The following is a 15013-nucleotide window of genomic DNA, read 5'->3' as shown; positions in this document are numbered from 1 at the left end:
CTCCCTCCCGCGCCTCTCCCGCCTCCCTCCTGGCAGCATGTTCCAGTGCCAACAAGAAGTCAGCCTGTCTCTTCCAGAAAATCACAAGCTCCATCCCAGCCACCCCATCCCCGTCGGTGGGCACAACAGCCCTGCCTGGAGCCCTCATAGATGGTGCATGATCCTACACACTGAACCAGTAGCCCGCACAGGCAAGAAAAAGCCTCCAGCTTCCCAGTTTCAAGGGCAACTTCATTTGGTCCCACTCCAAAGGACTCCTCCCCTCACTTTCTTTCTTTTTTTTTGTTGAGACAGTTTCCCTCTTTCACCCAGGCTGGAATGCAGTGGTGCAATCGCGGCTCACTGCAACCTCCACCTACCAGGTTCAAGTGATTCTCCAGCCTCAGCCTCCCAAGTAGCTGGGATTGCAGGTGCCTACCATCATGCCCAGCTAATTTTTGTATTTTTGAGTAGAGACGGGGTTTCACCATGTTGGCTGATCTCGAACCCCTGACCTCAGGTGATCTGCCCGCCTCAGCCTCCCAAAGTGCTGGGATTACAGATGTGAGTCACCACGCCTGACCCCTCAAAGGGTTTATATTCTGGGGGTGGAGGGGGATGCAAACCATAAAAGAATAGTGAAGATCATTCCAGATTGTGATTTGCACTATGAACAGAGCACTGGGGAGAGAGTAACTGGAATGAAGGTGAAATAGAGGAAACATGTAATTTATAGTGAGTCCTGAAGGACAAGAAGGACTCCTTGTACAAGGCAGGCGCCAGAGGAAGAGGCGCAAGTGTTTCAGGCAGGGGAACTGGCGTGTACAAAAGCTCAGAGGCAAGACACAACTTCTGGTGTTCCAGAAACAGAAAAGCCTGGTGTATAACTTAGGGGCAGGGGTGTGAGACGGGGCGGGGGCAGGGGGGCGGGGGGGGGGGTTGGAGGGGGTTGGGCCCTGGGGGTCTTCTCTGCTTCTCTGGCCCACTCTACAGAGCCCAGATGATATCTAATGTCGCAGTGCTAGATGTGTCAGCAGGAAAGGGGCAGGATCTGATTTACATTGTTATTTTTAAATTAGTTTTTCTTTTTTTTTTTTGAGGCACAGTCTCGCTCTGTCACCCAGGCTGGAGTGCAGTGGTGGCAGCTTGGCTCGGCGACCTCAGCCTCCTGGGTTCTAGTGATTCTCGTGCCTCATTGCCTCGAGTAGCTGGAATTACAGGTGAGTGCCACCATGCCCAGCTAATTTTTGTATTTTTAGTAGAGATGGGGTTTCGCCATGTTAGCCAGGCTGGTTTGGAGTTCCTGACCTGGAATGATCCGCCCACCTTGGCTTCCCAAAGTGCTGGGATTACAGGCGTGAGCCACCACACCCAGCCATATTTTTAAACTTTTTATTTATTTATTTTTAGAGATGGGGTCTTGCTCTGTCACCCAGGCTAGAGTGCAGTGGCGCCATGATAGCTCACTGTAGCCTCAACCTCCTGGACTCAAAGGATCCTCCTGCCTCAGCCTCCCAAGTAGCCGGGACTACAGGCATGTGCTACCAAGCCTGGTGAATTTTTTATTTTATTTATTTTGTTTCTTTGTTTCTACTTGTTTTTGAGACAGAGTCTCACTCTGTTGCCCAGGCTGGAGTGCAGTGGCATGATCTTGGTTCACTGCAACCTCCGCCTCCTGGGCTCAAGTGATTCTCCTGTCTCAGCTTCTTGAGTAGCTGGGATTACAGGCACCCACCACCACACCCAGCTAATTTTTGTATTTTTAGTAGAGACAGGGTTTCACCATGTTGGCCAGGCTGGTCTGAATCTCCTGACCTCAAGTGATCCACCTGCCTCAGCCTCCCAAAGTGCTGGGATGACAGGCGTGAGCCACTGCACCCAGTCAGAATACTTTAATTTTTGTGGAGATGGAGTCTCACTATGCTGCCCAGACTGGTCTCTAACTCCTGGCCTCAAGTAACCCTCCCACCTCTACCTCCCAAGTATTGGGATTGCAGGTGTGAGCCACCGCACCCGGTCTGATTTACATTTTTAAAATATTTGGCCATATGACGTGTGGGATGTGGCAGGGGGCCCTGGGTCAGGGCATGCCTGAAATAAGACTGGCGGTGAGTTGGTAACTGTTGAAGCTGAGTGATGGGTAAATGAAAGGTCATTATACTGTCTTCTCTATTTTTGTATAGGCTTAAAAATTTCCAACATTAAAAATGAAAAAGATATTTAAAAAAAAGACTAGATTCAGTGTGGAGAATGGACTTTGGAGGAACAGAAGACTAAGAAGAGGGCTATCTATGGCATGGTGCTGGGGCCTGGCTCAGGGAGGCAGCTGTGGGGATGTGCGTCATTTTGGAGACAAGGTCAAAAGGAATTTTTTGTTTTCTATTTTTTTAATTTTTTAACTTTTATTTTATTTTTATTTATTTATTTATTTTTGAGACGCACCTGTCGCCCAGGTTGGAGTGCAATGACGCAATCTCAGCTCACTGCAGGCTCCGCCTCCCAGGTTCAAGCAATTCTCCTATCGCAGCCTCCTGGGTAGCTGGGATTATAGGCACCCGCCACCACGCCCGGATAATTTTTTGTATTTTTAGTAGAGACGGGGTTTCACTATGTTGGTCAGGCTGGTCTCAAACTCCTGACCTCATGATCCACCCGCCTCGGCCTCCCAAAGTGCTGCGATTACAGACATGAGCCACTACGCCCGGCCTTTATTTTTTGAGACAAGGTCTTGCTCTTGCTTTGTTGCCCGGGCTGGAGTGAGTGGTGTGATCACAGCTCACTGCAGCCTCAGCTGTCCGGGCTCAAGCGATCCTCCCACCTCAGCCTCCCAAGTAGCTGGGACCATAGGCATGCGTTACCATACCTGGATAATTTTTCCATTGTTGGTAGAGACAAGGTTTCCCTATGTTGCCCAGGCTGGTCTCGAACTTCTGGGCTTAATTAATTATCCTGCCCTGGCTTCCCAAAGTGCTTAGATTACAAGCATGTGCCACCATGCCTGCCTTATTTTTTTATATTTTTTGTAGAAACAGGGTCTTGCTATGTTGCCCAGGCTGGTCTCAAACTCCTGGGCTCAAGCAATCTTCCTGTATCAGGCTCCCAAAGCACTGGGATTACAGGCGTGAGCCACCATGCCCAGCCAACTGTGTGGATTTGGGGGCCAATTCCTGAGATGGGAACTGTAAGGGGGGTGGTTGGTGTTAGGGGAGGCCTGGATAGATGTGGTTAGGACATGTTCCATTTGGGCTGCAGTCCTGGGTTGAATAGTGTCCTCTTAAATTTCATGCCCACTCAGAACCTCAGGATGTGACCTTAGCCAGGCATGGTGGTTCACACCTATAATCCCAGAATTTTGAGAGGCTAGGGTGGGAGGATCGCTTGAGCTCAGAAATTTGAGACCAGCCTGGGCAATATAGTGAGATCCCATCTCTATAAAAATCAAACAAAATAAAGAAGGAATGTGACCTCGTTTGGAATAGGGTCTTGCACATGTAGTTAGTTAAAATGAGGTCATATTGGATTAGGATTGGATTAGAGTGGGCCCTAAATCCAGTGACTGCTGTCTCCATAAGATGGTCAAGTGAAATGCCACAAAGGGAAGGTGGCAAAGTGACAGGAGGCAGGGACTGGCCTGATGCAGTTATACAGGCCAAGGAACACCAAGAGCTGCCGGCAATCCTACTGGAAGCTAGATTGGAATAGATTCTCCAATACCTTGATTTCAGACTTTTTTTCTTTTTTTGAAAAGGAGCCTCACTCTGCTGTCCAGGCTGAAGTGCGGTGGTGCAATCTCGGCTCACCGTAACCTCCGCCTCCCAAGTTCAAGTGATTCCCCTGCCTCAGTCTCCAGAGTAGCTGGGATTACAGGCGCCCACCACCATGCCCAACTAATTTTGTATTTTTAGTAGAGACAGTGTTTCACCACATTGGCCAGGCTGGTCTAGAACTCCTGACCTCAAGTGATCCGCCCGCTTTGGCTTCCCAAAGTGTTGGGATTACAGGCATGAGCCACCGTGCCCAGCCTTGATTTTAGACTTCTGGCTTCCAGAACTTCGAGGGCATATGTTTGTATTGTTTTAAGCCGCACATTTGCGGCCGTGCGTTGCTGCAGCCCCAGGAAATTGATACAGGTGCTTACTTCTTCCTCAATTGGGTGGAGATGTCAAGTGGGCATGGTAGAGGGAGCTTGGGGAAGACCGTGGGACTCATAGGGACTCATCCAGGGCACACAGAGGCCACAGTCTGGAAGCTCTCAGGGTGAGTGTGGACAAGGGGTGAAGGGCCTGGGACTGAGCTCTTGGATGGGCCAGTGTTCACAGAACAGGAAGGAGGAGAAGCCAGCAGAAGAGGCGGGGGCGTTGGAATGGGGGCGTCTCATTGTGCAGCTGGGGGAGTGTGGACAGGAGGGAAGACCATGAGCCTGATAAACTGCTGGAGAGTTCTGCAATAAAGGCAGGCAGAGAGGTGGGGTGATAAAGCTGGAGGGGACCAGGAGGTCAAGGAGGGGCTCTGGTTTTTATTTCTGACTTTTAAGATGGGTGGGGGCCAGATGTGATGGCTCATGCATGTAATCCCAGCCCTTTGGGAGGCCGAGGCAGGAGAACTGCTTGAGCCTAGAAGTTTGAGACCCACTTGGGCAACATAGCGAGACCCCGCCTCTAAAAAAAAAAAAAAAAAAAATTAGCCGGGTGTGGGGGCACATGCCTGTAGTCCCAGCTACTTGAGAGGCTGAGGCAAAGCCTCACTTGAGCCCAGGAAGTGGAGGCTTCAGTGAGCCCAGATCGTGCCACTGTACTCCAGCCTGGGCAACAGAGTGAGATCCTATCTCCAAAAAAAAAAAGGGTGGGGATGATGAAGGGATGAGTGGACTTTGGTCATTTTGCCTTCTGGTTGCCATGAATATGATCACAATTCAGTTTGGTACAATAAAACGTCGAGTGGGGATTCTGCAACCCTTTGGACTGAATTAGCTGTCTGTCACTGTCTGTCCCGCCTTCTGCCTCTCCCAGCCAGGGCAGATTGGATCCGGGGTGGACCCCTATCCAGGGCCAGACAGCCCATTGGCTACCACTGGGACCAATCAGAGCCTCTCTCGATAACAGCTGGTAGGTAGTGGGCGGGGCTGGGAGAAGAGCAAGCTGGGAGACACAGTGGGAAATAGACAGGAGCCTGACCCCAGACACAGATGGGAGGGAGGCCCCGAGCAAGGGGCACATGGATGGGCTTAGCTCCTGATGCTGCTTCTGGCTCCAGTCCCCTGAACGGCCTGCCCTGCTGTGACCTTTCCTGCAGCCCTTCAGTAAGCCCCCATGGTGACTGCAGCTGGCACAGGGGGTCTCTGTTCCTGGCAAACAGAGGTGCTTTTCCCAGAACCCCATCCAACCCCTGCAGGAGAGCAGCTGCCAATGGAAAAGTCAGCCAGGAGCAACCACATGGCCTGCCCCTTGGCTAAGAGGGAAACTTAATCAGAACATGCCGAGCTGGGCTGAGGCTCTGACGCCTGGTTGTGCCCCAACATCCTTTTTTTTTTGAGACAGTCTCACACACACACACAAAAAGCAAAACAAAACAAAACAAAAAACAAAAAAACAAAAAAAGCACAGGTGCAATCATAGCTCACTGGAGCCTCCATCTCCCAGACTCAAGCGATCCTCTAGCCTCAGCCTCCCCAAGTAGCTGGGACCACAGGTGCACATGACCAAGCTCGGCTAACTTTTTAAATTTTTTGTAGAGATGTGGTCTTGCTACGTTGCCCAGGCTGGTCTTGAACTCCTGGGCTCAAGTGATCATCTGCCTTGGCCTCCTGAAGTGCTGGGATTATAGGTGTGAGCCACCATGCCCAGCTCCATTGGTCTCTGAGCCTCAGTTTTCCTACCTACAAATTCTGTGACTCAGCAAACTACTTTCAGCCAAAATTTTACCTGGAATCCAAGATTAACGAAGGGGCACCTTCAGGGCTACTGCCTAAGAAGAAGGGACAAGGGACCTCAGCCACTCTATCCTGGGGCCCAGCCCTCCATCTGCCCTGCCCTGGGTTCATCCTGCCCACCCCATCCAGCTACTGACACAGGGAGCACAGCTTCCCTGGGGGGCTCCTGGGGCTGAGCTACTCACACCTCAGACACTAGACCTTTGATCCTTCCCCATTTCCCCCCAACCAGCCCCTTCCCCCAGGGTCCTGGAGTTGCTGCTGGACCTCACGACCATCTGCCCTAGCAGGGGCCAGGGACTGGTGCTACGAGTGCCCAGGGAAGGGGCCTCTGACTGTTACCTCCAGGTCTCCCTTGGTGATGGACTCCTCCTCCACGCGGAACTGCAGATCCTCCACCTTCCTGCAGGGGAGGGAAAGAGGCGGCTGACCTGGCTTTGCCCAGAGCAACAGGATTCACCGAGTGAGCAACAGCAGAGAAGAGGCGAGGCCATCAGAATGGCCCAGAGTCCAGAGGCAAGGCCATCAAAATGGCCCACAGTCCTGGAAAGCTCTAGACCTCCCAACCTGCTGCTCTGCACTCTAGGAAGAACCACAAATAACTCCAGAATGGGAGTGTTTAAGGCAACACCCTTCCTCCTCAGGGTGGGGGGAAATAAAATAAAGGACAGGGTGGCCCGGGGATGTGAGTGACAACACTGTTTTCTTTCCTTTCTTCCTTCCTTCCCTTCCCCTTCCCCCCCCTCCCTCCCTCCCTCCCTCCCTTTCTCTCTCTCTCTGTCTTTCTTTTTGACAGAGTCTCCCTCTGTTGCCCAGGTTGGAGTGCAGTGGCGTGATCTCAGCTCACTGAAGCCTTTGCCTCCCGGGTTCAAGCGATTCTCCTGCCTCAGCTTCCCAAGTAGCTGGGATTACAGGCATGCGCCACTGGGCATACAACCTCAGTACAAAATTTTTGTATTTTTAGTAGAGACGGGGTTTTGCCATGTTGGCCAGACTGGTCTCGAACTCCTGACCTCAACTGATCCGCCCACTTCAGCCTCCCAAAGTGCTGGGATTACAGGCGTGAGCCTCCACGCCCAGCTGACAACACTGTTTTCATCACTGCGGGGAACAGACACCCACCACAAGGAACAACCTGTGGGGAGGAAGGAAAGGAGAGGGGGAAAGTGGGCTTCCTTTGCTGTTGATCCCGTTCTCATCACAGGCCTCAAAATTGGGGGCCAGAGGCCCAATCCCCACTCCCAGGACTGCCCCGGATGTGGAATGTCCAGGCATTCAGGGCTGCCCTCAGGGAGACACACTCAGCCACACACCTGTCAAGACAGCGCAGGGGAGAGACACAGGTCCACTCCACCTTACAGCCACACACAGGAGCTCAAAGCTGGGCCAGGCATGGTGGCTCACGCCCATAATCCCAAAACTTTGGGAGGCCGAGGCAGGCGGATCACCTGAGGTCGGGAGTTTGAGACCAGCCTGACCAACATGGAGAAACTCTGTCTCTACTAAAAATACAAAATTAGCCGGGCATGGTGGCGCATGCCTGTAATCTCAGCTACTCAGGAGGTTGAGGCAGGAGAATCGCTTGAACCCAAGAGACAGAGGTTGCCATGAGCCAAGATTGTACCATTGCACTCCAGCCTGGGCAACAAGAGCAAAACTCTGTCTCAGAAAAAAACAAAACAAAACAAAAAAAAAAAAACTCAAAGCTGCTCTTCCTAGGGCTTCCTAACAGCTCTCAGCATAGCAATGAGGAATGAGGCCCAGAGAGGGCAAGTGACCTGCCCAAGGCCACACAGCAAGCACAGGACAATACAGAGACTTCCACCCAGGCCCCTTCTGAACACAACTCCATGATGCCTTCAAGATCTATTTGTGGCTGAGCACAGTGGCTCGTGCCTGTAATCCCAGCACTCTGGGAGGCCGAGACAGGTGGATCACTTGAGTCCAGGAGTTCAAGACCAACCTGAGCAACATGGTGTAACCCCATCTTTACTAAAAACATAAAAATTAGCCAGGCATGGTGGCATGAGCCTGTAATCCCAGCTATTCAGGAGGCTGAGGCAGGAGGAGAATTGCTTGAACCCGGAAGTGGAGGTTGCAGTGAGCCAAGATCACACCACTGTACTCCAGCCTGGGTGACAGAGCAAGACTCCATCTTAAAAAAAGAAAAAAGAAGGCCAGGCGCGGTGGCTCAAGCCTGTAATCCCAGCACTTTGGGAGGCCGAGACAGGCGGATCACGAGGTCAGGAGATCGAGACCATCCTGGCTAACACGGTGAAACCCCGTCTCTACTAAAAAATACAAAAACCTAGCCGGGCGAGGTGGCGGGCGCCTGTAGTCCCAGCTACCCGGGAGGCTGAGGCAGGAGAATGGTGTAAACCCGGGAGGCGGAGCTTGCAGTGAGCTGAGATCCGGCCACAGCACTCCAGCCTGGGTGACAGGCGAGACTCTGTCTCAAAAAAAAAAAAAAAAAGAAAAAAAAAAAAAGATCAGTGTTTGTTTGTTGGCGTCAGGCACGTTGCCATGGGAACCAGATGTGTGGGCCCCTACAGCTGTCTCAGGCAGATATAAATACACCCTCATCTCCCTGAATCCGACAGTAACAACAGCTTATGGAGCACAGGTGCTAGCTGAAAGCTCACAGAACAGACCCAAGTAGGGGTGCTGGGGATGGGGCTGGCTGCTGCCTGGGGACAGGGGAGGGAGATGTAGGTATCTGGGCATCATCTAGGAGGTAAAGAGGATCCTGGGCCAAGGCAAACCTCTGTCCACTGTCAGCTTTGTGTCCTACGAGGTGGTGACCCAGGACCGAGTCGGCCAGAGTCCCTGCCGCCTGGTGTCTTTGGTTGGAGGGCTGCAAGGGAGATGGGTCCCGCTTGTGCCTTTTTTTTTTTTTTTTGAGGCAGAGTCTTGCTCTGTCACCCAGCTGGACTGTAGTGGCGCGATCTCGGCTCACTGCAACCTCCACCTCCAGGGTTCAAGTGATTCTCCTGCCTCTGCCTCCCGAGTAGCTGGGATTACAGGCGCCCACCACCACGCCTGGCTAATTTTCGTGTTTTTAGTAGAGATGGGGTTTCACCATGTCGGTCAGGCCGGTCTTAAACTCCTGACCTCAGGTGATCCGCCCGCCTTGGCCTCCCAAAGTGCTGAGATTACAGGTGTGAGCCACTGCACCTGGCCAGTTGTGGCACTGAAAGCGATGACACCAGCGAAGCATGCAGCACAGGGCTGACACCTGGACACAGGGTGTTTCAGGAGTCCCTTGGCTGCTGTTTCTCTTAGCCTCAGCTTCCTGGTGTGTAAAATGGGAATGGATACAAAAAATTAGCTGTGCATGATGGCGTGTGCCTGTAGTCCTAGCTACCTGGGAGGCTGAGGTGGGAGGATTGCATGAGTCCGGGAGATTGAGGCTGCAATGCGCCATGGCCAAGCTACTGCACTCCAGCCTGGGTGACAGAGCAAGACTGTGTTCTTTTCTCAAAAGAGAAAAGTAAAGGAGGCCGGGCGCGGTGGCTCACGGCTGTAATCCCAGCACTTTGGGAGGCTGAGGCGGGTGGATCACCCGAGGTCAGGAGTTCGAGACCAGCCTGGCCAATATGGTGAAACCCCGTCTCTACTAAAAATACAAAAATAAGCCGGGCATGGTGGCGCACGCCTGTAATCCCAGCTACTCAGGAGGCTGAGGCAGGAGAATCACTTGAACCTGGGAGGTGGAGATTGCAGTGAGCCAAGATCGCAGCACTGCACTCCAGCCTGGGCAATAAGAGCAAGACTCCACTAAAAGAAAGAAGGGAGGGAAGGAAGAAAGGGAGGGAGGGAGGGAGGGAGGGAGGGAGGAAGGAAGGAAGGAAGGAAGGAAGGAAGGAAGGAAGGAAGGAAACAAAAAACAAAAAAACCCAAAAACAAAAACAGAAATGGAGTCGCAGGATAGGAGCTGTGAGCTCCACCCACGGTCTCAGCCCTGGGTTGGGGAGGGGCGCACTGTGTGAACCGTGGAGGGGTGGGACATTTAACCTTCTTCCCGGAGCATGGCTCCCCAGGGACACCTGGTGTGATAACCAACCTCCCTTCCGCTGCTGCCAGCTATTATCTTCTCAATATTCTGCTGGAGAGTGCAGGAACAATGAACTCTATGCAATGAACAAATGTGGTGTTCCAAGGCCGGGCGCAATAGTTCATGCCTGCGCTTTGGGAGGCCGAGGAGGGTGGAGAGCCTGAGGTCACGAGTTCGAGACCAGCCTGGCCAATGTGCCCAAACCCCATCTCTACAACAAATACAAAAATTAACCCAGCTGTGGTGGGGGACGCCTGTGGTCCCAGCTACCCAGGAGGCTGAGGTGGGAGGATCGCTTGAACCCGGGAGGTCAAGGCTGCAGTGAGCTGTGATCGTGGCTCTATACTCCAGCCTGGTGAGACCCTGTTTCAAAAAAAGTTTAAATGTGTGGTATCCCTCTGTGCCTGGCACCGTGCTGGGTGCTTTACTCCAGTTATATGAAGAGTTTTCCCAACGGCCTGCAGAAGACAGGACCAGTATCTCACTTTACAGATGGGAAGACTGAGGCCCAAGAGCTCATGTCACCAGTCCAGGGTGACACAGCCAGGCGGTTGCAGGGGCAGGGCTGGAACCTGGGTCTGCAGTTCCCAAACCTGCCCTCTTCCTCATCCTCCTTAAGGGGGATCATGGAGAATGTCCTCCCAGGGTGAGGGTGGGCCAGCACGTACCTCCTCTCCTCCTCCAGCTGGTTGGACAGGTCCACCTTCTCTTTCCGCACGCTCTCCACCAGCAACCGGGCTCGCTGCAGCTTCTCCTCGGCTTCTGCAACATACTGAGCCCCCGAGGAAGGCCAAAACAGGGTCAGCATGCTCCGGGGTGTGGGGTCCAGGTTGGGGGTGTAGTGGGAGAGAGGCAAGGAGCCGGGCCTGGAACCCCGGTCACCTCGACTTCCCTGCTGGCACCTGCTGGGCATGCACAGTGGGCCTAGGTGTGAAGGAAGGGACCCAGCAGGAAAAAGAGAGGCAGAGGCAAGACCCTCAGGCCCACCTGCCCTCAGTACCTGCCACCCCCCGTCAACCCACAAGAGCCTAAGACCTGTTATCTTGCAAATCTGTTGTCTTGTCTGTGCCCCATCAAAGCACAGCCGTGAACTTGGCCTTATTAATCCTGGCATCCAAGGAGGGGGAAGCCAGACCTCAGATGGGGACAGAGGCCCAGGAGGGAGCTCTCCCACGGGAGACAAACATCAGAGAAAAAACCAGACACGAGACAGCAGCAGCCCCAAGGCCTGGGGCAGAGAGTCACTTCCCTGAAATACAACCCTAGAATCTGCTCAAAAGAATAATCTGAAATACAGACAGTCATACATTAAAAAATATATTTACTGCAGTGGTATGTAGAAAGAGTGAAAAACTGGCTGAGTGTGGTGGCTCACGCCTGTAATCCCAGTATTTTGAGAGGCTGAGGTGGGCAGATCACTTGAGGCCAGGAGTTCGAGACCAGCCTGGCCAACATGGGTGAAACCCCATCTCTACTAAACATACAAACATTAGATTAGCTGGGCCCGGTGGCACATACCTGTAGTCCCAGCTACTAAGGAGGCTGAGGCAGGAGAATTGCTTGAATCCAGGAGGTGGAGGGTGCAGTGAGCCGAGATCGCGTTACTGCACTCCAGCCTGGGTGACAGAGTGAGACTCTGTCTCAAAAAAAGTGAAAAATTGGAAATAATCTAAACAGCAGGGGACTAGTCACATCAGATGTCATTAAGGACAAAGCCTGTGATGGACGGCAATGCAGACATCAAGATGGGGAAGAGGTGGGACACGTGGCTCATGCCTGTAAAAATTGCATTGCTTTGCAAGACCAAGGTGGGAGAGTCACTTGAGGTCAGGAGTTTCAGACAAGACTGGGCAACATAGCACGACCCCATCTCCACAAAAAAATACAAAACTTAGCTGGGCATGGTGGCACTTGCCTGTAATCCCAGCTACTCAAGAAGCTGAGGCAGGAGAATAGCTTGAACCGAGGAGGTGGGGGTTGCAGGGAGCTGAGACTGCACCACTACACACCAGCCTGGGCGACACAGCGAGACTCCGTCAATAAAAGAAAAAGAAAGAATGAAAGAAAATAAATAATAAAAAAGCAGGATATACAAGCTTGTAGCCAGATTCTGAAAGTAGGTGTACGTATCATTATACATAGGCAGAAAAGACTGGAAGGAAATTCACCAGGTCACTGAGGCTTATCTGTGGAAAGCGGGGGATGGGTACTGCTTGTGTTATCTTCATATTTCTCTGCACCCACCCCATCCAAGGTCTCCGCTCTGAGTGGGTGAGACTCTATGAGACTGGCTGGAGAAGCTCCACCCCTAGCCCCACCTGCCACTCACCTGCTCATGCTGTGCCTTGAGCAGGGCGATCTCCTTCTCTACCTCGCAGATGTGGCTCGTGGCCTTGGCCACCTCGGCCCGTTCCAGGTCTCGTTCAGCCAGCAGCTGCTCAATGTGCTGCTGCTTCTCCTTCAGTGCCTCCTGCAAGGCTGTGGTGCCCGAGATCTTGCGGGCGTAGCGTGAAGAGGTCTCCGTGAGCTGCAGGAAGGTGTGCGTGCAGGCGTGTCTCAGGGATCTGAAGCACTGTGGGGCAGGCTCGCTCTGTCCAGCCTAACCTACAGCAACGCAGCAGGTGGGGGGCCCAAGTGCCTTGACTCCCAGGGTCCTGCTCTTCCTCTGCCAGTACTCTGACATCCTGGCCCCTGCAGACTCACCCAGCGGGGAATCCTGATGTTTGAGATTCAGGAAATTCCCCATCTCAGGAGAGTCAGCTCCTGATAGCCAGAGCCTCTGACTTCCTCACTTTGGCCACTTTTTCCCAGGACAAGAGGAACCTCCAACCCTAGACTGGGTTTGGACAGAATGCCCTCTGCCGATAGCCACCGAGCAGCCTCCTCTTTTCCCTTCATCCAGGGTTCGATGCCAACCTTTCTGAACCCCTTGCCCTGCATCTCTATAACCCTCCTTAACATCCAGAGAAAGGCTTAGGCTTCCAATAAATCAGTTATATAAAAATGACAATAAACATAAATGGCTCAATTTTCCCTATTAAAAGATAATGCACTTTCTACTTTGTACAAAAATCCCAAACTGGAACTAGAGTAAGTCAGGAGCAGATCAGAACACCTGGATCTCTGTACATCCTCACCCCTCCCAAACACACACCAGAGAATCCCCTTCTGCAGCCCCACCCTCACCAGGCCACTGCGGCTGGGCCGACCCCCCACGGAGGAGGCCACAGAGCTGACGGAGCTGATGGAGGAACTGCTGGGACTGTGGGTCAGTGCTGACACACCCATGGCCATACGCTTGGTCTTCTTGGCTTTGGCTGGGCTGGTAGATGGGAAGCCGATACGGATCACCTTGTGGATGGGCGCGAAGAGACCAAACTTGGGTGGGCACTGGAAGTACCTGTGGAAGCAGGAGAGATCCATGCTGCTGTCACAGCCGCAAAGCCTGGAGCCTCCCCTGCCTCTTCTGCCTCTTCAGAGCCCGGCAGAAAAAGAGAAAGACACCTCCTTGGGGTCCATGTGGAAAGACACGCCAAGGTGGAAATCTTCCAGGTGGATAGATAGGACTCTCAGAAAAAGGATAGAGGTGAGTAGGGTCTGAGAGTCTCTGCAGCTGTGAACAGCCAACGAGGATACTCTTGGAAGTAGGAAATAATTACTGGGACCCACTTTGTGCCAGTCTTTTTAAATGAATGCTCATCTCCATCCCCCAAAGTTCTCTACATTCACAAATGAGAAAATTTAGGCTCAGAGAGGTTAAATGACTTGCCCACAGTCACACAGCTGGTTACATAGCAAAGCTGAGACTGGTCCTCCAGTCTGCTGGGCTCCAAAGCCCAGTAAGCTTGGCTCCCACGACTGTTCAGAGACCCCAGCCACAGCTGCAGCCCCACTCTCAGGCTACCCTCAGACCACTCCTAGAATGAAGGAATCCCATCAGTTCTCTGCCCACAAAGTCCCTGTATGGAGAAGCAAAAGCTTGAAAGAGAAACCTTGGGGTGGGGTGGGGTGGGGACTGCTGTTCAATCCACCCCTGAATTCTGAAAGCAAAAGTGAGTCAAGAGAAACATTCATCTTGCAAACAGGAAGGCAAAGCATTGTTATGGGAACCCCGGATTCCCATCTTCTCTCAAGACCTCTCTGGTCACGGATTCCACACTGGACCACGAGAATTGGGCCCAACCAGTTTTTTTCTTTCTTTCGAGACAGGGTCTGGCTCTGTCACCCAGGCTGGAGTGCAGCGGTGCGATCATAGCTCACTGCAGCCTCAGCCTCCTGGGTTCGTGCAATCCTCCCACCTCAGCCTCCCAGGTAGCTGAAACCACAGGCGTGTGCCACCATGCCCAGCTAATTTTTGTATCTTTTGTAGAGATGGGGTTTTGCTATGTTGTCCAGGCTAGTCTTTAACTGCTGGCTTCAAGTGATCCAGCCTCAGCCTCCCAAAGTGCTGGGATTACAGACGTGAGTCACCATGCCTGGCCCCCATTCAGCTTCTGATTCACCTTACAACTGCCACCTTATCCTGCCTTTTCCCACCTCCAGGCCTTTGTTCATACTGTGCTCTCAGCCCCTACCTAGCATAATCCCTCTCAAGCCTCTTCCAAAAGGAAACCCTACCTTCTTTCAAGGCCTGGCCCAAGCCTGGCTCTTCCCCTGTGCCATGGTAACCACTCCTGCTCAGAGCAGTCACAGCTTCATCTCAACCACAGAATCCAGTCCAGGGACTACACAGGGACTCAGGTAGCCTCACCTTAGTCCACACCTGTGACAGACATGGTGCACTTACCACATCACTCCTCCACCCACCACGGGCCCAGACACAGCCTTAGATCCTCCTAACCCAGCAACGCCAGCAGTCAACTCCTTTTCATCAGAGATGGTATGAGACCTGGAACCCATCTGTGAGGCCTGCCTTTGGCCATATAGCATTGGGCACTGTTTGATTATTTCATGTGGCATTCAGGGGACCCCAATGCCAGATGGCAGGGACTGCTGCCTCACCTTTTTTTTTTTTTTTTTTTTTACAGTCTTGCTCTGTTGCCCAGGCTGGA

At 52.6% G+C, this 15013-nt stretch overlaps 1 protein-coding gene across 3 annotated transcripts in view; it reads right to left on the bottom strand.

Moving 5' to 3' along the window:
• CLIP2 (CAP-Gly domain containing linker protein 2) overlaps window positions 1-15013 on the bottom strand; it is a 118527-nt gene that overhangs the window by 29953 nt on the left and 73561 nt on the right. For all 3 annotated transcript variants that reach the window (XR_003309871.1, XM_026456602.2, XM_023218670.3), the window contains exons 5-8: window positions 13149-13362; window positions 12292-12489; window positions 10631-10734; window positions 6251-6311 (exon numbers count right to left, since the gene is read on the bottom strand). Coding sequence is in view for 2 of the 3 variants with exons in the window: in XM_026456602.2 (XP_026312387.1) it covers window positions 6251-6311; window positions 10631-10734; window positions 12292-12489; window positions 13149-13362 (577 nt within the window). In the remaining variant the exon portion in view is untranslated. The remainder of the gene's footprint in view (window positions 1-6250; window positions 6312-10630; window positions 10735-12291; window positions 12490-13148; window positions 13363-15013) is intronic.

Source organism: Piliocolobus tephrosceles, chromosome 8 (assembly GCF_002776525.5).
Source record: "Piliocolobus tephrosceles isolate RC106 chromosome 8, ASM277652v3, whole genome shotgun sequence".
In the NCBI taxonomy this organism is placed as follows: Eukaryota; Metazoa; Chordata; class Mammalia; order Primates; family Cercopithecidae; genus Piliocolobus; species Piliocolobus tephrosceles.
Note: the sequence above shows the minus strand (reverse complement) of the source record. Positions and strands in the feature narration are given on the sequence as shown.